This window comes from Vicugna pacos, chromosome 6 (assembly GCF_048564905.1).
Source record: "Vicugna pacos chromosome 6, VicPac4, whole genome shotgun sequence".
NCBI classification, from domain to species: Eukaryota; Metazoa; Chordata; class Mammalia; order Artiodactyla; family Camelidae; genus Vicugna; species Vicugna pacos.
In genome coordinates this window covers 53,062,922-53,090,070 of record NC_132992.1, presented here as the reverse complement: position 1 = coordinate 53,090,070, position 27,149 = coordinate 53,062,922, and the positions used below count along the sequence as shown (strand labels likewise).

At 36.1% G+C, this 27,149-nt stretch overlaps 1 protein-coding gene across 5 annotated transcripts in view; it reads left to right on the top strand.

The window, feature by feature from the left end:
- Window positions 1-4,885, top strand: part of NIN (ninein) — a 93,260-nt gene extending 88,375 nt beyond the window's left edge. For all 5 annotated transcript variants that reach the window (XM_072963031.1, XM_072963037.1, XM_072963035.1 and 2 more), the window contains one exon: window positions 1,023-4,885. In XM_072963031.1, coding sequence (XP_072819132.1) covers window positions 1,023-1,232 — 210 coding nt within the window. In that variant the 3' untranslated portion in view covers window positions 1,233-4,885. The remainder of the gene's footprint in view (window positions 1-1,022) is intronic.
- Window positions 4,886-27,149: the final 22,264 nt, after the last annotated feature.

Below are 27,149 nucleotides of genomic sequence, written 5' to 3'. Positions count from 1 at the left end.
GATAGAAAAGAGTGAACAGTAGAGGGTCTTATGTGCTAAGCTAGAGTTTGAATTTCATTCTGTAGTAGATATATTACAGATATATTACTGGTCATCATTACTGGTCATTACTGAGTCATCAAAGCGTTTTTTAATAAGGGAGGGAAGGAAGGAGGAAAGGTTGTACTAAAGCAGTTCAGTAGACAGTAGGTTAGTATTATGTTACACTTGCCAGTCATCTAGGTTCTGGACTTCAGCTTGAAAGCCGTTGTCATTGCCCTCTGAAATGCTATTATGTAAATTAATTATCCACTCCTTAGTTTTCTCTATTCCCTTAAACCTTTATACTTGTAGATGCCCTGCTTGAAACTGGGTGTCAAATGAGGAGTTAAAGGTGTAAAGAAGGAAGGGAGATTGGAAGATATTAACAGGAGCAATAATAAAATTATCCCAAGACTGCTGACAGGTTTTCCCACCTCAACTTAAACTATATAATCTAACCATGAAGATTAGAATATATTTTCTAGACAAGGTTCTATGCAAAGAAGAGTTTAGGAAAAGTAATTGCCCAAATCTTCTCTCTTTGTTGTAATACATGAGCCAAATTTTAAAATAATCAGTAGGTTGTATGCAGTTATGAATGGGAGGCTCAAGAATCTGTTGTTAAGAACAGAGTTAAAACATAGTTCACATCCTACACCTCAGAAATTTAAGTTATTTTGGTATTTTTAGAAAATGAATAAATGAATAATACCTAATTTATTTAGGTCGAAAAATATCTTCATTTTTGAGCCCTCAAATATCAATCTGTCCTTTTTATTAGTGACTTTTACAAACATACAATGCAACAAAACAGCTTGGAATAAGTGGATTTGCTCTACTTGTATCCCTGGTGCCAAGTCTGACGTTAAAGCTGTATTATAAAATAAAAGACTATAATTGATAGAAGCCATTTCCCTTTATAAACAACTGTCCTTATGTCAGAACTTAAATTTAAAAGAATTACAGAAATGGAGTCAAGATGTTTCTGGTTCTGTTTCTAGCTCTGCAAGAATACTAAAGCAGATGCGATGGTGAAGGATCTGTATGTTGAAAATGCCCAGTTGTTGAAAGCTCTGGAAATGACTGAACAGCGACAAAAAACAGCAGAAAAGAGAAATTACCTCCTAGAAGAGAAGATTGCCAGCCTCAGTAATATAGTCAGGAATCTGACACCAGCACCACTGACTTCTACACCTCCCTTGAGGTCATAGCCAAGCCAAAGGATACACTCAAGAGTTGTGCACTTTACTGAAATGGATGGAACATTTCAGTATGTTCTTTCAAACTTCTTTTTTTTTTTTTAAAGAACTTTGATGGCTTAAAGTTAAGCCTGACCTAAAACTTCCAGCAACAGAATTAAAGCCTCTATTCACTGTAATTAGTTTTCCTAAATAGACTATAATGGGAGTTGCAAATAAATACATATTTCACTGTTTGAATTATTCCCAAGCTTTGAATTTTAAAAGATATTCTAATAGCCATCCAAGAAGGTGATATGAAAAGAACTCAAGAATATTAAGACCCTAGTTTTGAATGAGTTTTAAAAAAATCACTCTTATGTACAAATTATCATCTACAAATTGCAGATATTTTAAATTTGAGGTATTATTAGTTAGTTGTTTTAATCTTTATTCTAAAACCAAACGTTGTGTCTTCTCACGTATTTAAACATGGAAAAGTCATTCTGTTTCTAATAGTTTTGGTTTTTTGAGTTAATTGGTAGACTTTCTGTTTGGTTACAGAAGCTGGGCTCAATAACCACTGAGATCAGAAAAGCCGGAGCCCACAGAACTCTACCCGCTAGCACCGATGACAGTATTACCACTCTTGATGTATTACAGATATAAAACCGATTTGCTCAGCTGCACTGTTAACTAATGTTAAAACTTTACTTTCTTTTCATAGCCTTTTTTCCCCCCTTCTTAGAAATTTCATTTGGGAGTTTGTCTTCTCAGAAATGGATAAAGCCACATTCTTAAAGCATTTGAACTACAGGGTAAGCACTGAACAAACTGCTTTGGAGTAAACAGCCACTCCTAGAAAAGAGAGAAGCAAACCATGTGGGTTTTTCTCTCTCTAAAGTCTTGGAGTTCATGAACTTACATTTGGGGTTGCCTCAACAACTCAGGGAACAATACTTTAAGCTGTCTTCCTGAAATACTGTAGGGCCTCTTTAAAGAATTTGAAATGTATAAACCATGTGACCTTATTTATTTGTCTTATATTTAGAGCCATAGTGGGATTTTTATTTCTAAATTTTTAGTGAATTTAATCTTCTGGAAAAAAGCCTTGATTAAACTCTAAAGAGTTTAAAAGCTGTTCTAAAATATAGAAGAATTATTATTTGCTTGTTTGTTTAATATGGGTCAAGATTTCCATGCTTCCTATTCCTCTGCACCTCAGATCTGATAAGAATTTCTAACTTGATAAGCACTGGCATGCCATCTGAGGTAAAGGAGTCCCAAATGGGATCTTCCATTCAGTCTCCCAGAATGTTACAGAACAGTAAACATTTGGATAACTTTTTTTTCCCCCCAAATAAAATCTCGTCCTCTAGCCCACCACAGCCAACAGTTGGTAGAGTACTTACTATGTGTGGGACACAAACAGAGCTTATCACAGCCACCTATTTGTTTTGGTGGAAGAGTAATTAATCACAAAACTTCACTTTGATGCATTCCAGGAAAGCCAAGCGCATCGATTGGTAAGAGGTATGACAGCAAAATCAAACACTGCTGTATGGGCAGGAACAAAAGAAGCAAACTGCTTAAGAAGTCATGTCAAAAACTCTCTCTACAAAATAATTTGCACTAAGGAACTTTAGAATTCCTCAGGCCTAACCATCTATTAGTCCCACCTGCCAACACAGGAGTCCTTGCTACCAGGGCCCTGACAAGGCATGACCATTTGTGGGACTGGGAGATCATAATCAAGAAGCAGACTTTTTCATTTTTGGACAGTTCTATTGTCAGAAATTCCGGATTTTCCCCTGGAAAAGAACTAATTTTAACCCTTTCCTATAATTACACTTCCAAACATTTGTTGTCTGCTATCATGCCTTCCCTGATCTTTCTTCAGTGCAAACATTACTAGTAACCTCAACGACTTGTGTGGCATTGACTTTAACAGAGAATCTTTTTCACTTAAAACTGTTGATATGCCTAGGTTAAGATCATAAATAAACTAAATTATCTGTACTGTACTTATGTGATATGCTTTAAGTTACTCGAGGTTTTTGCCATCAGAACTGAACATCAAGCATATTTCTCAAATAGATTGCTTAGCCTATGATCATATGTTATATTTTTTATTTTTATTTTTTACATTATGAAAAGTGTAGGTTAATTTGTTTATTTCTTATAAATTTGTATTTATGTGTATATAAGATGTTGTACAATAAATGTAAATATGACTTCTGGAAAGTTTTAGACTACATTTAGAGTCCCTTTATCCAAAAGCAAAATGCTGCTCAAATGAAAGTTAATTTAACTAACGTCTCGGTGCTTACTTCTTGCTTTACTGCACTCATAAGATTGGGAAAAAGATCAACATGAGAAATAGAGTTACCTTAAATTTATACATTTGTGCAGCAGATTACTTTTGTAGACTAGTTTAGAGTGGGAATTTAACTGGCAACTTAGAATATAGCTTACAGCTTTTAAAAGACCTTTTAAAGAAATTAAACTATTAAATGTTTAGATTTTGCTTTCAGACTTTATAATAGAACTCTTTAAAATCACAAGTTATGTCTTATTTCATAGGCATTTAACTCCTTGTTCATTAAAAAGTACTGGTTCCTTAAATTCTCTTCATTTCTTAAGAACAGTTACTTAGTCTTAGAAGATAGAATCTTCATTTCAAGGAAAGAGAATCAAGTTTGCCTTTGTGATAATGTTACCCTTAGAAAAGGAAAATGTAGATAAAACCTAGATTGTTCTATTTGCTTTCTTCTGCTTTTTAGAAGCCTGAACTCTTATGCTTAAACCTGTGAAGGGAGAGAAGTAGAAGGAGAGGGGTAGAACCAAACATAGTATTTTATTTATTTTTCTAAAATTTAATAAACCCAGATTTTAAAAACTATTTTAAATATGAATTCTTCCCAGAAGCTTCAAATGCATTGTTCATGTATTTAACCTTAAACATATTTTACATAAATAGATCACAAAGTCATAGGCTTTCCAAGTATAGAAGGAGTTCTCACAGGTCTAGTATTTCAATAATGTACAAATACCAAGGGCAGGATTTCTGTTTTTTGAAGAATGAATAAGACTTTATGATGGATTTAACATGTGAAAATGAGTTTCTCATTTTTGTGATTTTTTTTTTTCTGAGCGAAGGAAAAGAGAAATAAATGTGTTGATATTGTCAGCATTTTCAAGGCAAGGCTAAGTGCTTTGTAATAGTATTAAGCAAGCTTTGTTTTGAACAGATAACCTAATAATTCATTGGAATGATATGTAAGTAACGCCAAAGCTAAGTCAAAACCTAATAACCGAAGCATTCCTTATTTAAAACTTATTCATTGTATCATGTTTGGACTTATCTGAACACCTCAGCACTCTAAAATAGTTTTGGTTTTATGACATATGTATAGCTGTTTATTAATAAATACAAGTTAGCTTTTTGTTTCTTAGATTTTTTTGAATAAGTTATATCTATTCTTATGAGAAGACATTATCACATTGGGGACATTGATTTTGTGAAGGAAAACCTGAGTTTATCTAAAGCCATCACTAGGATTCTTTTCATGTAAAGATTAATGTGTATGTGTTTATATCAACTTTGTATATTTCCTATTAGCCATTCTGTCCTAGATATATTTTACCAAGAGCTTAAAATGTAAATAAATAATTTTGTAAACACGGCTCTTGTTTTCTATACACCCTAAACATTTAGAAACAGTTTCAGTATGTTTACCGTTGGTCTTTGAAGTGAAAGCATCAAAACATTGCACTAAACACATTCTACAAATGCAGAATCTCAGCCCCGCTCCAGACTTACTGAATCAGATTCTGCAGTTTAAAAAAACCCCCAAATGATTTGTGTGCAATTTAGAGTGCCAGGATTCTACTTCTGTCACAGAATTGATGACTTTCACACCAGCCATTTTGAGATCCCTGTACCCTGTGATGGTTCATAATTTACTTTTAAAATCCTGACAACCTCATGCGAGGCTGTGCTTCAGATTTTGGGTGCTTCAGAGGTGGCATTATTTCACTCTGTCATATTTATGGTGACTCAAAATTTTTTATTTGAGCTGCTTATGAATAATAAGATATATGCAACTAGTAGCACAAAAAGTTAACCTAAAACACATTAAGTTAATATGCTGAGTACTAAAATGTAGAATGGAAATACTGGCCAAACTAGATTCATCTCACAAGGCTTGTTCTATTTGCAAAGCTTCTATACCAATCTCATGCTGCTTTTTATGAGGCAGGAACTATTATTATCCCTGCTTTACAGATGAGAAAACTGATAATTAGGAAAGTTAAGACTTACTCAAGGCCACAGCCAGCTAAGAAGGGGACTCAAGACTCCATGCAGGTTTGTCTGTATTAGTATGTTGCAACAGGTATCAATTTCTACTTCTGGCAAACAACACTTAATCTGAGTTGACTGAATACCTATCATGTGCACTGTACTCTAGAGAAAAATATTAAAAAATTCTTGGTTTTCTGTTTACAATCTGGGGTATAGTAGTAAGATTTATGCATAAAAAAATTAGAAAAAAGTACACTGAAACAAGACAATCAAGTTTTGTTGATGGACTCAGTGCTATGTGCACTAAAATAAGAAAGATTAGTATCCTCTGGTATTTTAATACAGAAAATGTATAAAGTTCTTAACCTAGTATTAAATGTAATTCTGTACTTCATTGAGATTAGTGTAACCTGTTTTGTAGTCTCTTATTCATTTTGCAACGAAAAAGTCTTATTTTTCTAATATATAACTGATATCCATTTTCCCATAATGGTTAAATTTTGTCCAGAGGACCAGAATTTTGACCTAAATGCAAAATGTCTATATTCTGTGGATTGAAAAGTTAAATTTAATATAGAAAGTATGTTATAAGGCACAAAAGTGTTTATTTGGTTTTGCCTCATTTGCAAATCAGGAAAAATGGCTAATTTTGACAAATAGACGTGTTTAAAAATTAAAACTTCAAAAGAGGAACTCTAAAACTGAATCAGTACATCAGTGAAATGTTATAAGAGTAGGCAAGAATGTAAAATAGAGCTAGGTATCTTTATGTTAAAAATAATATTTAATTCTGAGAAATGATTACATAATATATGCTTTACTGGTTAAGGCAAAGTAAACAGCTCTGAACAGTCTGCAGCCCAGATGAGCATTTACCAATCATTTGTCTTTCCCATTTGGAGATTGTCTTTAAGATTTAAATAAGCATGAATCCCATGCCAGGAATTATGTTATCCAGTAAAGGCTATGGACAATAAAAAGGCGCTATTCTTCAAAAGTGACAATGTTATAAAACGATTTTTTTAAGCCTTTATAGATGTTCTAAATTAAAGAAGACTAAATAGACGTGACAACTAAATGCAATATCTAACTCTAGACCAGATTCTATACTAGAGAAGAAAACATGCTATTAAGGACACTGGGTCAATTGAAAAAATTAGAATATGGGGAGGGTGAGTATTGCTCAGTGGTAGAGTGCATGCTTAGCATGCATGAGGTCCTGGGTTCAATCCCCAGTACCTCCACTTAAAAAAAAATTGATAAAGTCTAATATTTGTTAATAAATTTCAAAAAACAATACATGGATGATTAGAAAATAGTATTTTATCAATGTTGAATTTACTGAAGTTTATAAATACTGTGCTTATGTAAGAATATATTCTAAGGAAATACACACTAAAGTATTTAGAAGTAAAGAACCATAACATATGCAAATTATTCTCAAATGATTCAGAAATACAAAATTACATCAAGAAAGAGAAATCAATGAAGCAAAATGTTTTAACAAATAGATAATGAGCAAAAGCATTGTTTGCATTATTCTTGCAAACTTTGAAACGTTTCCAAATAAAACATTTAAAATGTTTTATACAGGAACTGACTAAGTGTGGTACTAGGCACTTTACCTTCCTTACTCTCATTGCAACTCTGAAGAGTAGACAGTATTTCAATGGTACAGAAGAGGAAACTGACTAGAAACATTCATGGCAGCCTATCCATATGCCTGTGGTCTATTAGGAAAAGTTAAGCATAATCAGAAATTTTTCCTATTTCCCCAGGCATACAGAAAATGGGGAAATGGAGACGACTGAGGCAGTTGGCAGAAAAGGTATAAGCCAAAAGGAAGCACCAAGGGGGCCCATTAAGTTACAGGAGGGGCTGTTAAGCAAACGGATCACACACATACAGAAATGACAGTCATGAAGCAACACATAAAGGTCCAGTGGAGGCTCAGGATATTTCTAGTGTATAGTGCCCCCTCCTCTGTCTCTACACTTGATAGCATACAAGGATTTATTTTTCCTGAGGTAAAAGACACCCTTTATCCATGTCTACAAATGCTTTTACTTTCTTCCTGCCTTAAGAAGAATCTGACTCAACCAGAGACCTACACTGGCTATTTTAAGTAAAAGGAGATTACTATAAGGGATCATATTTGGTTCATGGAACCAGAGGGCAGGAAATACAGTGTTCATGAGGTATTAAAACAAAGCCTTTGGTGTGCTCCCCTACCCTCCCCCTGCTCTATCCCTGTTTCTCATCACATGGTCTCTTTTTTTGCTTCTCTGCACCCTTGGTGGGAGGTGGTAGAGGAGGGTGTTTGTTTTTCCTGCTTTATATCACTTTCTTGTTTAAGTGCCAAATAGAATCCGACAATTACTTCCAAGTCACAATTCCAAATTCTTAAGGAATCTGATTGTCCAGGAGGAGTCTTTGCATAATCCAATCAACTATGGCCAGCAAGGGTCAGGGTCTTGGGGTACAACCTGCACAGGCCACCACAACACAGAGAATACGCCCACAGATAAGAGGTTAGAAGATTTAGTGAGGGAAATTTGGACTAAAGATGTGTAAACAGTGGATAAAGATGGCTTTAAAAGGTAGGATCTCAAAGACAGATTTTCCTGTTTACTCATATTTTTATAGATGTGTACTGCCTATTCAAACCTAAGCACCATTTTTAAATGCCACCTAGGTGGGTCGGGGAATAACAGCTCAGTGGTAGAGTGTATGCTTAGCATGCATGAGGTCCTGGGTTCAATCCCCAGTACCTCCATTAAAAAAATAAAATATGACACAAATGAACTTAAAAAAAAACACCACTTTATGACAAATGTCACTCACTATTACTTATGTTATCCTAGCTTTTGTCCTTGTCCCCTGTGCCTACTTCTTTGTCCTGATTCATGCATATTCTCTGTGCTTCATCAAGGTGTCCATCCAAGTCACAAGAGTATAATAAATGCCACCCATCATATCCTACTTAAGCAACACAATCCTGTAGCAACTTATTTCAAACACTGCCAGAGAATGCAAAAGTTAAAGGTCTTTTAAAAAACATAATTAAAGGATATTTGTCTTTCTTTGAACTTTTTCAAGGCATCTTCCTTTACTCTTGAAGAATGGTATAGGAACCCCTCCTATGTGCTCACATGTGCACCCTGTGCATTCCCAGGGAAGCAAGTACCACTCTGTGTAACTGCCTACTAACTTGTCTGGTCTCCATGAGACTCAGATCCGTTAAGATAATAACTGCTGTCTTACTCATCATGGTATTCTCAGTTGCCAATTCAACGCCTGAAACAAAACTGGTGCTCAATATTCATTACATGAATGGAAGAGTGTGTACATTTCTATTTTGGGTTTGTCATCCTGTAATGGCACTCACAAAGTATGTGTGCTGTTTCATGTGTATGATTTAGTGGTGTTTTTTTTTCCTTATTCTTTAAAGGATCAGTTTTTAAAATGTATTAGAAAGGAATTGAGTAAAATTTACCAAGTAATTTAAGGAAAAATCATCCTTCAGCATAATAAAAATTAACTGCTATATTCCAGCAGTTGAAAGAGTACATTTCCCTTTTGGGCCCATAAACTGCAATCTAATAACTCTGACAATAAGCAGATGACATTTACTGAGGTTAGTGGTTTGTAACAAACAAGTTAAATATCACTTTTTCTAAAGAAAAGGACAAAATTCTAGCAGGTTTTTTTTGGTCATGATACTTGGCTTAAGTTATCTCATATAATGTTGCAACTGTTCAGATTTTGCTATTTAATAAATTCCAATATTCTCATTTTTCTGATGGAAGCAAAAACTTGAAAATTGGTTCATGTTCTGATTTCATGCAGTGGGGTGAACCTGTGTCTCTAGGTTTGTGCCAGGATGTGATTTAAATGCATTCCTATAGCAAATCTTCATCCACCTCCTTAAATCTTATAATCCCATGAAACGAGAAGACTAAGTCTCTTCCCATCTGCTCTTCTTTATTTCTATTCTCCTGCTCATTATATATGTATTTAAAATAAAGATAAGGCAAGGACCAGTGCTACTTCAGAACAATCCATTAAAATTTTTTCCCCAAATGATAAATAACTTTGCATTCTCCTAAATTCAAAGATGATACATATTTTAAAAGAATATTCAAGCATTAAAAAAACACTATAAAAAAGTAAAGATTAACCCAAATCCTACCACCCAGTGGTAGCCACTATTAATATTCTGGTGAACTCTCTTCCAGACATAATTTTATGCTTACATATGCACACACATGCACACATTCATACTTACACATTTTTATATAAATGACAGCATACACATATACAGACATGCACATATGGTTTCCTCCACAACGGTTTTCCTCCTCCTACGTAAAAAATGTCACATTATTTCCCTTAACTAGTGTAAAGCTGGCTTCAAGCTCCTTACTCTCATGTCAGTGGTTGGTCATAATTGGATGGTCCTCCTTTCTAAAACTGTAATAAGAGTCCTATCTCCTAACCTTTAAGCCACCACCCTCCTTTACCCCCATTTACTGAGGAGTTTGGCCCCTAAGTTATTATCTTCTCAACGAATATTCCTGTCATTCGTTATTCTTGGTGACTTCAATTTCCTTGTAGATCCCAAGAGTTCAGAAGAAGTAAAGAGCTGGGGCAACAAATAAACTGGGCCATGAATGTGAGAAGGGAGAGTAGGTGGGAGGGGAACATGTATCCTAGAGAAAATTTCTGACTGTTGTTTTTCAGATAGGAGACACTTGAGTTTAAATGCTGTGAGAATATGCCATCAGAAAAAGAGGGACTAACAGAACCAAAGGTCATGATAAAGAGAAACAGACAAGAAAATTTAAGATATGTCCAAAACTTTAAAAAAAAAAAAAGATGGAAAAAAAAAAAAAGAGAGAGAGAGAGAACTGAAGATATGTCCAGGGGAGAGGTTTAGAAAGAAGCATGGAAGCTAAACTAGGTAAAGAGAGCATGAGGACAGGAGTTGGATGTGGGTAAGTGGTTGATATACAGAGGGCCAACTGTTAGGGACTTGAGCATCTACAGATTTTGGTATCAGGTGGTGGGGCAGGTGGTGACGTCCTGCAACCAATACCCCTCAGAAACCAAGATGTATATTGAAAAGTGATAGAGACAGTGTTGGGAGTAAAGACTTTCTGAAGTTAGGGTGCTAAATCAGATTAGCTAGAAAGGTAAAAAATTATGTTTAAAAGATTTCTGAAGTGATCCACATAATAGTAATAAAGTGAGTAGATGAAATGATCAAAAGTGAGGAGATCAAGGGTCTGAAAGGCCAAGATTTGGGATTGCTTTTTTGTCAGATGCCTGTCCCCATCATTTTATGAAATCTGCCTACCAGCGTCACTATGAATCTCTTCAAGTTGTCCTGCTCCAACATGTAATCCACACAGCCTCCAAAAGTGGTCCTAAAATAAAACTGCATGTCACACACCTGTTTAAAATCTTACAGTGGCTCCCTCAAGCTCATTCTCTGTTTTTTTTAACATGACTTACAGGCTCTTCAGTCTCAGAACCTAACCTCCTACCTCTGCTCACAATGCCCCACACCCCACAATAATTAAACCATATTAAACTTTGGTCAACTTCTCAAAGGGCAAGGCTGTCTCTTGCTGTTGTGTCTGTGTATTGAGTAGGGAAGGAAAGGCAGGACAAACATTTGCCTCCAATTAACCACTCTCCCCTTCTTCCTTAAAATAAGAATGTTGAAATTAAACCATGCATATTATTATCCAAATGTAACACTACATCCCCTAGCCTCTTCTGAAGCTAGATGTGGCCATATGACTAGGTTTTAGCCACTGATACATACAAAGTCTGGAAAGATGTCTTAAAGGGATAAGATACATCTTTCTTTGTGCCTTCTTTGTTCCTATTGTCTGGAGTGAAGATAATGATTGGAGATCTAGCAGCTATTTTGGACCATGAAGGTGAGGGCCTCATCCCATCAACGGAAGAGTGGAGAACTGGAAAAGGCTGAAATGACTGATGAATTCAAGTAGTTGTCATGTGAGGTATGAATTAAGTCCCTCTGCAATGGAATATTCATTCATTTAAAAAAAATGAAATCTTGCCATATGAAACACATGGTGGATCCTGAGGGCATTATGCTAAGTGAAGTAAATCAGACAAAGAAAGACAAATACCATGTGATATCCTTTATATGTAGACTCTAAAAAACAAACACGAAAAAACCAACCTCATAGATACAGAGAACAGACTGGTGGTTGCAAGAGTCAGGGAGTGGGAGGTAGGTGAAATGTGAAGGAAGTCAAAAGGAACAAACTTTCAGTTATAAAATAAATAAATCCTGGGGATGTACAGTACAGTCAATAAATGTTTGAAAATTGCTAAGAGTAGATCTTAAAAGTTCTCATCGCAAGAAAAAAAATTTGTAGCTATGTCTAGTAATGATGTTAACTAGACTTACTGTGGTGATCACTTGGTAAAATACACAAATAACAAATCATTATGTTGTACACCTGAAACTAACATGTTATATGTTAATTATACATCAATTAAAATTTCTAAAAATTATTATAGGCTCAAAAGAGTTTTATTTATGTGGGTATATTGATTGATATTAAATTAGAAATTAAAATGAGAAATTTAAAAAATTATCCCTCTGGATTTGTTTACATAAAAGACATAAACTTTTAGTTTGCTTAAGCCACTATTATTTTAGATTTTGTGATCACATGCAGCCAAATCTAATCCTAACTGAGACCAAGAGTTAGTTGGATGTTGGGGTGGAATAGAGAGGTCTTGATCTTCTCACTTGCCACTCTGAGAAAAGATGGGGAAGACCAAGAAAAATAGAACTTAGTTCTGTGGCTGGTTTCCTGGAGAGAACAGGGTAAATTTTATGTCTAAAGGTGACATATCCACTAGGGAAGAACAAAAGTGGTGGAAGCTGGAGAGGGAGAGAAGCAGAAGCAGTAGGCTGCAGTGCTGGAACCTAATTAAATGCAGCAGTTTTATTTTTGCATTGACATCCAATGTTATAGTCTCTGGATTCCACTTTTCAAGTAGAGCTACATTGGCTGCACTTTGATCCTGAAATAAGACTGGTCATACTATCATTGAACAATAGAGAGAACTAGACAGTCACACATATGGTATTAAGGAGATGACCTTCTGGCACTATTTATCCTAAGAACTGCAGTGGATATCTGAAAGTAGGGTCTTTAGAAGAGAAGCCATGATGTTTTTGCCTATAGGTAGCAGTACCATTAGGACATAGGCACCAGTTTTGGGTTTTATTGCTGTTGATTTTTTCAAAACATAGATTTTCTTATCCTAGAACAATCACTCCAGTGGAATCTGAAACCAAGAAGAGCCCCAAACAAATAGCCGAATACATTAAGAGAGCATTTTTGAAGACTCCCTTTGAAAAGATCACTTAAGTTTTTTCATATTTTCTGAGAACAAAGTCTACCAAAAGTAACTAGTGGGTTCTACTCCACTCCTCTCCCTTAGTTTAATCTCTTCCTCTACTCCAGGATGGCCACTTCATTGCCTGAGAAATTATCCACTGAAATCTATAAATAAGCCAAGAATGCTCTGTGTGTTTTAGCTTAGGCCACGCTCTTCTAGTATGATACCACAAACCTCAGACTCATCACTACTAATTACCCAAGAGACCAATCCCAAACAGGAGGCAATAATTAAAACAGACTAGTCACACCTTTCTACAGTCATCTACCTACCTCCTAGCCTTCCCCCTCACTGACCTGGGTCACTGTCTTATCTCTAGTACTTCTATCACCATTCCTAGCACTTTTAAAATCCCACAGTTGATATATCCAAATCATGTGGCCTCATCTTTTCCTCCACCTTACCTTATCATCACTCGTAATTTCAACATATCTGATATCTTTATTATTTCAAGCATCCATCTCTTTGAATATTGCCTATCTTTCCTCTTCTCTACTTTTTAAAAGTCATTTCCTCCATCCATTGATCACTAATCCCCTACCTCATATCTGCATAAATCTCTTCACCCAGCTTATATCCCGTGATCCATCCAGGTAAGCAGTCCCTTGAAAACAGTTTGTTTGATCTCATCTAACTACATTATACTCATTTGGAACAATTCCAACCCTGGTTAAACCCAAGTCTCTCCCTATTCTGCAGCTATACCAGAGCAATCGAAAATGTTTTTCGTTAGCCAGACAACTGCTCTGACTGGTCTCATTTTAAATTAATAAACACCAATATCCAGTGACCCTTCAGCACTGCCTAACAATTTCATTGCATTTCTTTAGAAAAATTTGATTTCCCATTATCCAAGAAAATGGTTTTACACATTCTGTCTAATCAAATCTCCAATACTCCCATTTATCTTCCTTACTTTCAACTAATAATTCTCTGAGAAATTAAAAGGAATCATAAGAAAACAATCTCATCTACTCACTTCCAATTCTACCCAGTCCCCTGCATGTCCACTAATAACTTACAATGAATAAACTGTCCTTGTTCCCAAGGCCTACACCTTTATGAACTGGATCCTGTCCCTTCTTGCTTTCTCAAGGATATTTTCCTACAATTATTCCTTCTCTCTTACATTACCAGGTATCCTTTCTCTGTTGTTCCCATCAGTACCTCTCCCATTCTCCATGATTTTTCAAAGGTCCTTAACAGAAGTTGAGCCATTTCATTCACAAGTTTTCTCTCTTTTTTTTTTTAAATTGAAGCATAGTCAGGTTACAATGTTGTGTCAATTCCTGGGGTACAGCATAATATTTCAGTCATACATACACAAACATATATCCATTTTCATATTCTTCTTCACTATAGGTTACTAGATGATGTTGAATATAGTTCTCTGTGCTACACAGAAGAAACTTGTTGTATATGTTATGTATAACAGTATCTGCAAATCTTGAACTCCCAATGTATCCTTTCCTACCCCTTTTCCCCCCTGCTAGCCATAAGTTTGTTTTCTATGTCTGTGAGTCTGTGTCTGTTCTGTAAATAAGTTCATTTGTATAGTATTTTTTTTTAGATTCCACATATAAGTGATATCATATGGTATTTTTCTTTCTCTTTCTGGCTTACTTCACTTAGGTTAACGATCTTCAGGGCCATCCATGTTGCTGAAAATGACATTTTATTCTTTTTATGACTAAGTAGTATTCCATTGTGTAAATATACCATTGCTTCTTTATTCAGTCATCTGCCGATGGACATTTAGGTTGTTTCCACGTGTTGGCTATTGTAAGTAGTGCTTCTGTGAATGTTGGGGTGCATGTATCTTTTCAAATTAGAGTTCCCTCCAGATATATGCCCATGAGTGGGATTGCTGGATCATATGGTAAGTATATTAGTTTTTTGAGGAATCTCCATACTATTTTACATAATGGCTGCACCAAACTGCATTCCCATCAACAGTGTAGGAGGGTTTCCTTTTCTCCACACCCTCTCCAGCATTTATCATTTGTGGACTTTTTAATGATGGCCATTCTGGCTGGTGTGAGGTGATACCTCATTGGATATCTGAGGGATTATAAACTTCCTACCACGGATGTAGAAAACTTAAACTCTATTAACAAATTTGAACTGACATTTATGGAACATTCCACCCAACAGCAACAGCACATTCAAGTGAATATGGAACACTTACCAAAACAGACCATGTTCTGAGCCATAAAACCAATCTCAATGCATTTAAAAGGATTCAAGTCATACAAAGTAAATTTCCTTTTAAAAGACTTTTGTCAAGTATGATGAACTCTGAAAACTCAACAATAAATAAACCCAATAAAAATTGACAAAGATTTGAACAGGCACCAAGCAAGAATGGCAAGTAAGCACACGAAAAAAATTTCAACATCATTAGTTATTAGAGAAATGCTAATGAAAACCACAAGATACTACCACATACCTACTTGAATGGCTAATGAAAAATGACTGACCAAAACAAGTATGAGTTAGAATGTGGAGTAACAGGAATTCTCACACACAAACACACACACACACACACACACACACACACACACACACACACACACACACAGACAGTGAGACTGTAAAGAGACTAAAATGGTACAGCTACTTTGGAAAAGAGTTTGGCAGTTTCTTAAGAAGTTAAAAACATATATATTCCCTGTCATTGCCTTCCTGATATTTAACCATGAGAAACAAAAGCATATGTTCATACTAAGGCATGTACATGAGTGTTCATAGCCACTTTATTTATGATGGCCAAAAACTGAAGACAGCTCATATGTCTGTCAATAGATGAATGGATAAACAACCTGTGATATGTCCACAGAATGAACTACTATTCCAATAAAAAGCAACGAGGTACTGTACACACAACATGGATGAATCTCAAAAGAATTATTTTGAGTAAAAGAAACCAGAGGATAAAAGTACATATGTATAATTTCATTTATATAACCTTAATCACCTGCAAACTAATCTGTAGTGACATAAAGCAGACCAGATGGAAGCTCGTGGGAAGGAGTGGAGAGCAGGGAATACAAAAGAGGATAAGGAAACTTTTTGGGGTGATGGGTTTGTTCATTGTCTTCATCATGGTGGTGGTTTCTCAGGTTTTATACATGTCAAAACTTATAAAATTGTATACTTTAAACATGTGCATTTTATTATACGTAAATTATACCTCAATAAAGCAATGAAGAAAAAAGGGGCAACTTGATAGAAACCTGTGTTAGAATGCAGATGAAAACAGAATGTTAATCATGATCTATTTTCAGGTGTATATAGATTTGTGGAGTATATTTCTATTTATTTCCTATAATTGTTTTTCCAATCTTGTCTCATTTTGATAACAACAACACAGTAGGTCTCCTAAGCTTGCCCTTTCAGCATGAGACAAGGGATTCCTGATATATTTACACATACTACTTGATGCTTTTTCTTTCTAACACCAAAACACATGATATACTCAACTTCACTCAGAGGACTCAAACATAGAACTTATTCATTTCTTCAAAGAAAATTCAGATCAAATTTTTCTTCAGTGTTTTCTTACTCTACTGAAATTCATCCACATTGTTAATATATACTTCTGTGGATCTATCAGGTTCAAGATACTTGTGTGAGATAAAAAGAGAGGAGATATCCTACACCTAGAAAAGTTTAAAGATTACTTATATTAGAAGAACATATGAAAAACAGAGATTAAAGATAGATACTCTTATTCACTGCTGATGGGAAATTTTGGATATTAAAACCTTGAAACTATTTGTAAACTCTTTGCATTAGTTTCTGATTGCTGCTGTAACAAATTACTACAAATTTAGCGGCATAAAACAACACAGATTTATTACTTACAGTTCTGGAGGGTAGAAGTTCAAAACCGGTCTCACTGGAATACAGTCTAGGTGTTGGCAGGGCTGGTTCCTTCTGGAGGCCCTGAGGGGAGAATTAATTTCCTTGACTTTTTCAGCTTCTGAGGCTACCTGTACCGCTTAGCTCATGGCTCTTTCCTCGAATCACTGCAACCTCTTGCTTCCATCATCACATCACCTATTTTAAATGTTGCCAGAGCTGTTCCAGGTCTTTACTCACAACCTCCAACCCCAACCTTTAGCAGAAGTTAACATAAATCTCTAAGTTAAAGGGTCCAGAAATAAGAAAGGAAGCTAAAAACAAACAAACAACCCAGATGGAACCAGCTGGGTCCAAGACAGCCACGAATCTGAACTCCAACAGACTCTGAGTCTCATTATATTTTACTTTATTAGCATATGAAATGACACAGCATATGAAGTGCCAGGCATTAAGGACCAAAAAACGATAAAAAGGGGGTGGCACCCCACTCCCTCAAAAAAGCACTGCCCCTTCCCCAGTAGACTAATGCATATGATTCCCCATTCTTAGCCTCCTCCTCTCTTTGTTTTCACTCTTTAAAATTAAACCCCTCTTACCAGGTGGACAAGAAGCTGAACTGTAAACTTAGTTCCGGCTTCTTCATTCTTCGGCCACTGAATAAAGCTTGTGCTGTGTCAATCTCAGCTTCGGTTTTATTATTGGCTGCTCAAACCGGAACAGAAAAAGAACCCTCCCCCGCTGAGGCGCTTTGCCTGAGCACGGTCTGTAAGACTTAATTCGGTAACATAAAGATCCTTGTGATTATATTGGGCCCACCTGGAAAATCCAAGCTGCTCTTCCCATTTGAGATTCTTAATCACATCTCTGAAGTCCCCCTTATTATGTTAATGTATTCCCAGGTTTCGTGGATTACAGTGTGGACATTTTTGGGGTGGCATTATCTAGCCTACCACACTCTTTGACCCAGATATTTTGCCTCTAAGAGTTTAATCCAAAGGAAACGTACACAGAAATTCAACTCTAAGAGTTATTCGCGTCAGGAACCAATTACTAATTTGATGCTAGAACAGGGAATTTCTCCATATTCGTAACAAAAGCTACAGTGCTTGTAGTTTATCTGAACTGTTCTAGCCATGGATCCTCATATTATACTCAGTAGTGTCAGTATTTCAAGTATTAGTTATATTACTATTAGAATCCAATGAAGTTTAGGATTTAGATGGGGCAGTTTTGTGAGGAATGATGTGTGTGTTTATGGGGTGAAAGAAATGGAGATAGTAAAGAAAAAAAAGTAGGTTGAAATTTCTCTTTTCCCCCTATATTCTCAGTCATTGTAATCCCAACCAAAAATATCGAAGTTGTCACTGGGAAGATTGATGACACTGTAATTAATTGTCTTGGCTGCCAGATATAATCATTCAGTTCTATTAACTAATCAAGTATGAGATAATCAGGCCCTCACATGCAAGTCAATACATGCTCTACATTTGGAGGAGACTTGCAGAAAAATGGGGTGCGAGAGGATGGTCATGTCCCAGATCTTTGGTGAGTCCCTGAGAGAGGTCCTGCCAAGTGAAGGTCCTTGGCTTCATGCAGGGAAGAATTTAAGCGTGAGCCATAGTAAAGTGAAAGCAAGCAAGTTTATTTAGAGAGATACATATTCCATAGACAGAATGCAGTCTGTCTCAGAAGGGAGAGCAGCCTTGGGGTTAGTTAGTTTTTATAGGCTGGGTAATTTTATACAAGTAGAAGGATTATTCCAACTATTTGGGGGAAGGGGCAGGGATTTCCAGATATTGGGCCATCACCCACTTTTTGGCCTTTTATGGTCAATCTCAGAACTGTCGTGGTGCCTCTGGGTGAGCCACTTAGCATGCTAGTGTATTACAATGAGCGTGTAATGAGACCCAAGGTCTACTGGAAGTCAACTCTTCTGCCATCTTGGGCCTAACTGGTTCTAAGTAGTATTTGTCCTATACTCAATGGCTGTGTCATTCTTTCAATGGTTGTGCCCTGCCGCCTTCCCTCCTGTTTCAAGACTATTATGGAAATCCTGAAGATCAATGTGTTTAGAAGCCTAATAGCATTGAGAATGTAACAGTGAAACAAATTAGTGAAATACAATATTTTAATGGTACTATTAAGTGATTTGGAACAGAAATTCCAAAAATACTTTCTCAATAGAAGTTCTAGGAATTCAGAGGCCTCTGAGTAATACATGAATCATAAGGAAGAAATCTGTTATTTTTATGGCTTTTATTTATACTATCCTTTAGTATTCCTCTTCTACTAATTTCTGGGACATTCCTTTCATCCTTTTTCAATGGCTCATATTTTGTTTTTTAGCATATTCCATGCCTTCTGACATGCCTTTACATTCCTTAACTTTCTCCTCTCCATCACTTCCACGTCTACTACAACTACTGGCTAATGTGGTCATACTTGGTAACTATCATTTAAAACTCTTGAAATTCCCCTCTGACCACAACCTCCTATTCATGCCCTCCAATTTCCTCACTCCACTGAACCTACTCTTTGTCTACAATGCTACTGTTAGTTCCTCAATCTTAATCAGCATGAGGTAAACAGCATCACTTGCCAAAGGCAGAGGATCTTAATATTCGATGTCCTGTTCAGACCTGTCTTGACTAAATGCATGATTTGGGTGAAGTTTTAGAAGATACTAAGCTCTTTAAAGCAAAAAATTTTAAAGAGGTATTGACATGGGAAAACCCAAGGCAAAGTCTGGTTTCTTTAAAAAATCTTCATTCCCACAATTGTTTAGGCTTTTCCATATTAAAATGTTTTTAATATTTACCACCAGTCCATTTTCAACTACTCCTCCAACCCCAAATTTTAAATTTTGACTAATCTCTTGGTTTGTTGGATTTCACCCTCAAGTAGGTCTTTTCCAAAGGGTCACAATGCTGTATTCCCCAAAGTTTTTCATGTTTCATTGCTTTATTTCCCTGAATCTTCAGTCTTTATCATCTTCTTAATTTGTTCCAAATTGCACAGATTTCTTAAGTTCCTTCTTTTCCTAGGTATATCCTCCTAGAGTCCTCTTAAATCCAATTCCAACTGGACTGAGTTCCAGCTGTACAGCTGTGATACTGAGAAATTCATTTTTCTCCTGAGTTAGTCACTATTTCTTTAATCACTATTTCCGTGTTTTTGTTTTGTTTGTTCTTTGTGGGTAAGAGAATTTAGGGTAAGAGAATTTATTCTCTCATTTTGTTAGAACTTATCTCCTGGTAACTTACAGGATAGGGTATATGGAAAGTGTATTTTCTGATCCCTTCATGCCCCCAAATGTCTTTATTCTCCCCTAGCTTTTGACTGACACTTTGGGTAGATATGGAACTGTAAACTAAAACTGATTTTTCCATCATATTATAGCAGTCCCTGATGATTAAAAATCTGATGCTAGTCTGACTTTCATTCCTTTATAATTGACCTTTACTTTCACTGAAAGCTTTTAGAATCTTCTCTTTATCCTCGACGTTCTGAAATTTCACAATGTCACATTGAGACATGAATCTTTTTTCATTAATTCTGTACGGCACTTGGGAAACCCTTTCAATTGGGAAATTCCTTTCTTTCATCTTTGAAAAAATATCTTGTATTAGTTTTTGATGATGCCCTCCCCATTTTCTCTACTATCTCTTTCTGGAACTCACATTTTCAGGATATTGGGCTTCTTATGTAGAAATTATTTCTCTTATATTTTCCCTCATATTTCACACTTCTTTTTATTCTGTTCTGGGAGAATTGCTCAATCTGTTATCCTAACTTTCTTCTGAATATTTTACTTGGCAATCCCTATCTTTAATTTCTAAGAGCTCCTTATTGCTTTCTGATTGCTTCTTTTTCATAGTATCCTGCTGTTGACCTCCTGATGCAACATCTTTTCTTAAATTTCTCAGTTGATGTTAGTAAGTACTTAAAGTACTCATCTTATACCCTCATCTATCCTCTGAATTATCTGTTTTCTTTCGGGTCTAGTTTTCTATTTATCTTGCTATCTCTTATGTTGCAAAATTTCCTAAAATTTCTAGTAATCTTCAGTAGTGTGTTTATATTTAAGAATGGCACATTAAAAAAAAGAAATCACTTAGGCTCTGTGTGAGGGATCAGGGCCCACTGCCCGACTGACTTCTCCATGAGAGGAGTGGTTATTTTGTTGTATGACCTACAAATAACAGAATGTGAAGACTTTTGTTCTAGGGCCACTGATTTCTTCAGAAAAGCACCCTAAGATTCCCTGTCTGGGGGATAGGTGCCTAACTGCCTGAAATTCTTTGGAGGATAGAGAGTGGAAGTTTGACTTTCAATTAATACCTTTTTCCAGCTCTACACTTCTTTCCTAACTTCTTAACTGAACCAGGTACTTGTGAGTTCTAAGTCTCTCCTAGATCTTTGGCTGTATGTGCTTTCACAAGTATTTTAGGCTGTGGCTTCCTCTGGCCTGCTTCATCTGTTCTCTTCACCTCCTTTCCACCTTACCTCACTCCCAGCACTCTAGTTGAAATTCATTGATGTCATGTCTACTGATGGCTCACCTTGTGTTCTCATAATAACTATGATTTTATTCCCCTTTTATTCTTTGTCAATTAAGCGGGGTTTCAGGAGGGAGAGAAGATATATTTATGTGGCCAGTCTCCACATAGAACAGGACAGTTCCATTTTTTCTCTTAAAGCTTTGCATTCTGGCTCTAATCGCAAGAATTCTAATTAAACTGGTTTCTTGAAAATATTTAAACAAATGCATTTTTCATTCCCTCCTTCTCCATAAATATGTTTACCTTGCACTCCAAGGCTAAAGCTTATTGCCCAAGAGAAGAAAGTCAGTGGGTCCGTCAAGAAAGCAGTCCACAAGGTAGGGAAGAGGTGATATACAAGAAGTTCCCACAAGACATGAAATGGAAGTGAAGAGATTCTGGTAGGGAGAAGACTTTGAGCACAGAATATGTTCCAGGCTTGAGTAAGAGATGGTAGTGTTAAAAGGCTAGTGAAATATGCACAGCTATTAAAGACAGAGGAATACTTTATCTCCATCTCAATCTGAGACTCTTGGAAATCATTTGCAGGGGGCCTCTGCATTAGCACAGAGTGGCCACAGCAAAAAAGAAATAGTGGTGTAGCTTATTAGATTATGTTTCTGATTATTCCTTGGCTTCCACGTGGCATAGAAGGGATGCAGGTGTTTCCACATAGATATACATCAGTATACCCCTCATAATGAGAATCCTGGGTAAATTTTTACTAAGTTCTCAAAAAAAAAAAAAAACTAAAAGCCAAGTAAATATTAATCATTACAAAGAATAGTCAAAGTTGAAAGTGACTGAAGATAAAGCCCAATGTTGGAAGAAAGATAAAGTGTCCGGGGTTAGAGAGGCAAAGAGATAGAAAGGCCCATTAGGACAGACAACTGAAGTCAAAGGCTAGCACTGCCAAGAAGAAAAGATTCATCTTAGCTAATAATCACAGTTTCAGAGGACCTCTATATACAGTATATAGTATACAGGAACAAGAGCTAAGCTTAGTAACACCAAATCTCCCAGCTTGATTCCTTTGATCAGACTTGTGATACTAATTTTCTACATTATTTGGGGGTAGGGGATGATTCACAGACACTAGAGGAGTTTAGGAACCTAACTTAGTTGCTAATGCTAGGTATTTTTATTTTCAGAGCTGTACAGATATCACACATCCTTCTCCTTCATAAGAAACAACTAAAAAAAAAAGAAAAAAGAAAAAAAGAAACAACTAAAGCTTCTGTAAGGTTACTAAGGAATTTACCCTCCCAGATTTCAAAAGCAAAACTTTGGAGGCTTGAAGAGCCCTAGATTCTAGCATAATTATTACTTCTTCCTGAGACAGATTAAACTTATCTTATTATATGACCAAGAAGAGTGGGTTGGAGAATAGAAGATTCTCTTCTTTTCTTAAGAGGTTCCACATGTAGCACTTATTTCCATTTGGTTATTTCTTGGACAATCCTCTATTAGATAGTTCGTCCTTTTAAATTTTACATGCTTCTAGCAAGAGAAAGAAAAATAGATTGAATCAAGATGGCGGAGTAGTAGGACCACGAACTCGCCTCTCCTAGCAACTACAACAAAACCACAACCGACTTCTGAATAGCCATCCAGAAAAAAGAATGGAGCCTAGCAAAAAGATCTGCTTCAACTGGAAACACTGAGACAGAACCACAACAGGAAGATAAAGAAGTTCATACTGTACAGCACAGGTAACTATATTCAATACCTTGTAGTAACCTATGGTGAAAAAAAGTTTGAAAACAAATCTGTGTATGTTCATGTGTGACTGAAGCACTGTGCTGTACAGCAGAAACTGACACATTGTAAACTGACTATACTTCAATAAAAATATGTATTTTTTAAAAACTAAAAAAAAGTAAGTAAAAATAGTGTAACAATTTCAGCTCTCTTTGAAAGTAGCAACTTGGCATAAAATTTTATTTTTATGCTAATGATTTCATATAATGTTGATATTTTAACACTTGCTTTAACAGTTTTTTAATAAAAACATAGTAAAAAATTTTTTAAAGAAGAGAAATTACCTGTGTGCCTATTATACCACTGGGGTAACTGCTTTTACTTTTGTGTATTTCCTTCTACCTATGTGCCACAAAACTGTAGGGCTGAAAGGCACTGGAAATCAACTAGTCCAAATTTTTAATTTCCATGTGAGAAAAACTAACAGCCAGAAGGCTATTAGGTTAACCCCTTATGGCCTCCTTTAAAATAAATTTTAATGCTTAATTAATAAAAAATAGTTAAGACATAAGTTATAAGTAACTCCCTAATTGTCTATTTTATCCGAGAATGCAACTGCAAAGGGAAAATACGTCACTATTATGTAATACAATATTAGTTTTCTCAAAAGCTATGTCTGAAGAATTATAGCTGCAAAATTTAGATTCCTTAATATAAACCACCAGAAGTCTAGTGATTTCTAGAAAACAGATGTGAATTCAAAGTGTCTGCATTTAAGGATTTAAATTCAAAGTTCACATAATGCTACACATTGCTACTGCTCATGCTGTCTGCAGATCGTTGATTCTGGAATGCACCTCCTTGATAAAAAGGCAAATTACAGCTCTTAAAAAAAGAGCACCTAATTGCAGCTTTCTCTCTATGTAATTCAAAGAATTGAAATAGCATTGAAAAGGGGAATTCTTTGCAGGCAACATAGGTGGCTCTGAAAATAACTATTAGAATCTGGACTCACATTAGTGGGGTTCTTCATGCTGTGTAAAGCATGGAGGAAAAGACCCAAAACGGGAATAGAAAACTTGAGACTTGTCTGTCACTAACCAGGAATAAAATCTGAAGCAAAACAATTAATCTTTCTGGTTGTTTCCACATTAATAAAGTGAGGTCAGCCTAGCTGATCTCAGAATTCTTTTCAAACTATAAAATTCTATGATTCAGCCTCCCCCTTCCCCCTGCCCATGAACGTGAAAGGTATCCTGTATTCTGTATTTCAGTCCCTGGGAAAACCCAAGTGTGAAGAGCTGGCTTTATTAAACAAGGTCTTAATATGCTTTTGTTTTCTTATCTTTTTAGGTAAATCCTGGGCAGAAACCTGGCACTTCTTTGGTGCCCCCTTCCCTCCCTTCATCTCCCACCTTCATGTCCTATGTGTAACAAAACCCCATTGTCTCTCCATTTACGTTTCATCATTCTTCTTCATTCACACTACCAAACACTTTAGTACTAGTCCTTATATGTGAACCATAGGAACAAATAACTGCTTTTCTTATGTTCCTCTCAGAGTAAAAATCTGCTATTCTATTGAGCTTCATTCTGTTCTTTTTTTTAAAAAAAAACTGAGATATAGTTGATATACAATATTAAATAAGTTACAAGTATACAACATAGTGTTCCACAATTCTTAAAGGTTATACTCCATCTATAGTTATTATCAAATATTGGCTATATTCCCTGTGTTGTACAATATATCCTTGTAGCTTATTTATTTTATACGTAATAGTTCTGTTCTATTGTTAAGATTTACATACCCACAGGAGTGATCCTTAATTTCTCTCCCTCTGACACTCCATAATCAATCTGTCAGCAAATCCTGTTGGATTTGTCCAAAGTCTGATCACTTCTCATCATCTCCACTGCTATTACCTTGGTCCAAGCCAGCAACAGGTTCTGACTGATCTCCCTACTTTTACCTTTGTCTCCATTCAGGCTGTTTTCAACACAGCATCCAAAGCGATCCTGTTCAAAACATTGTTAGGTCATGTCACTCCTCTGCTCAAAATGAAATTCCTTACAATGACCCACAAAACGCTAGGTGCCATAGTTATCTCTCTAACGTCATTTCCCACTACTCTTCTTCTCTGCTCCAGCTACATACTTCTTATATTCCTCCAAATTATCAGGAATGCAGCAACCTGCAGTGATTTTGCACTTGCTGGTCTTTCTGCTTGGAATACTCTTCCTCTGGATAGCTGCGTTACCAGTTTCCTTTGTCACTTAACACCAATGTCCTCCTCATGAGCCTTCCTTGTCATTCTATCATGTTATCTAAAATTACTAACCCTTTTTTTCTAGTTTTCTTTCATCTCAGCACTTATTACTATGTAGCATAGCATGTTTTATTTATTTTTCTTTACTGTCCTTTTCCCCATGAGAGTAGAGAGTAGGGATTCTTTGTTTATTGCTATATCACAAGCATCTAGGACAGGGCTGAGCACAGTGGATGCTCAATGAATACTTGTTGGTTACTGAATGACTTGTGAGAGATCTGTGCCAAGGGACCATAACAGCATGCAAAGATAGAGACAGGCACTACATAAAATATCTTATTTGTCCATGGCAAAACAAAATTTGATCATGTTCCTAGCCTTGCGTAGTAAAAAATTCCTTGGCTTTTGTTAATTGTTCACATCTCCTATCCCTGAGAAAGCATTTTTTCCCACTGCTAAAGCCTTAATTTGGTCACTAGAGGGTGCATCTCATCTTACTTGTAAATGTTATACTGTACATTTTGCACCTCTGCTAAGTTATATAGAAGAAAGTAAGGTCTATTTTAGACTCAAAAACCCAGGTCTTTACCTTTAGTGTTCAAAATTCTAAAAAAAAATCTACGATTGGAATATTTAACTATGAGGAAAGAAATTTTCACATATTGAAAATATACATACATATGGAGGTATGGGGAAGTCATTCTGAATTATACATGAATTAACTTTAATTTTATGCTAGCTAAAATTGCCTGTTCATACGTGTATATATCTATCAAAATTCATCAAATTTTACATCTGAGATATGTGCAGTGTACTGTACAGGAATTATACCACAATAAATGTGTTAAAAATAATAAAATAAAATAGCCTGTTTGTGGCCTAGCCAACACACATTGTACATTTGTTTTAATTATTGAAGACAAAGGCTCACTGACCAGAAGTAAAGAATGTTTGTGTTAAAAATAAAAATTAAATGCCTCCCTTCCTGGTAAATGCTGGTACTCCTTCAATGGTAAGACTACCTTCCCAGGTGTCAAGGCCAACTGACTCTGTATTCTACGCTGGTCTATTTTTTTCTTTTTTTTAATCTTAAAGGAATGTATCCCTGACTTGTTTAATGTTCTTTGTTCTGACAAGATACAGAACTACACCGACCGACCATTTCCTCAGTTATCTGAGAGGCTGTCTTCCTGGCTTACAGTTCTCCGTTTGGCACAAATAAAACTCTTTCCTATTCCTATTACAGATTAATGGTTTCCATCGACACCTCCAAGAGGAAATATGTGACTAGTAAGTATAACAAGGATACCGATGATTAAATAAAAATATATTAATATGAAATTTATCTTCAATAAACCATAGTAAAAACTCCATTTTGGCTTTTTCCTCCGTTTTTCCCTTTATCAGAAAGATGCACTCCCTGTCACTCAGGAGACTACAGATTTATACTTGCTTCATTATTATCCGATGGATTAAAGTTTTCAACTTAAGAGTCATCTAGATTTTTTGGGTGCAGCACTAGCCTAAGGGTGGTATTCCTTCAACGCTTGCGGGCAGTCTGCGTTATCTCGGACCTAAATTTACCAACCCAAAACGCTCCAAGAGGGATGTCCTCTCTGGTGCACGAGGAGCGAATGCGTCTGTCTCAGTGGGCGTCACCGGCTCCGTCCCGGTCCTGAGAGAAAAATCTGTGGGTAGAGGAGGCTCCACCGCAGGAGCGCGCGAGGGCCTCCAGCGCTCAGGCCGGCGGGCTTCGTTCTTCGTCCTCTCGTGTCCGCGGGACTGACTCTCGCTGACGGGGAGTGAAGGC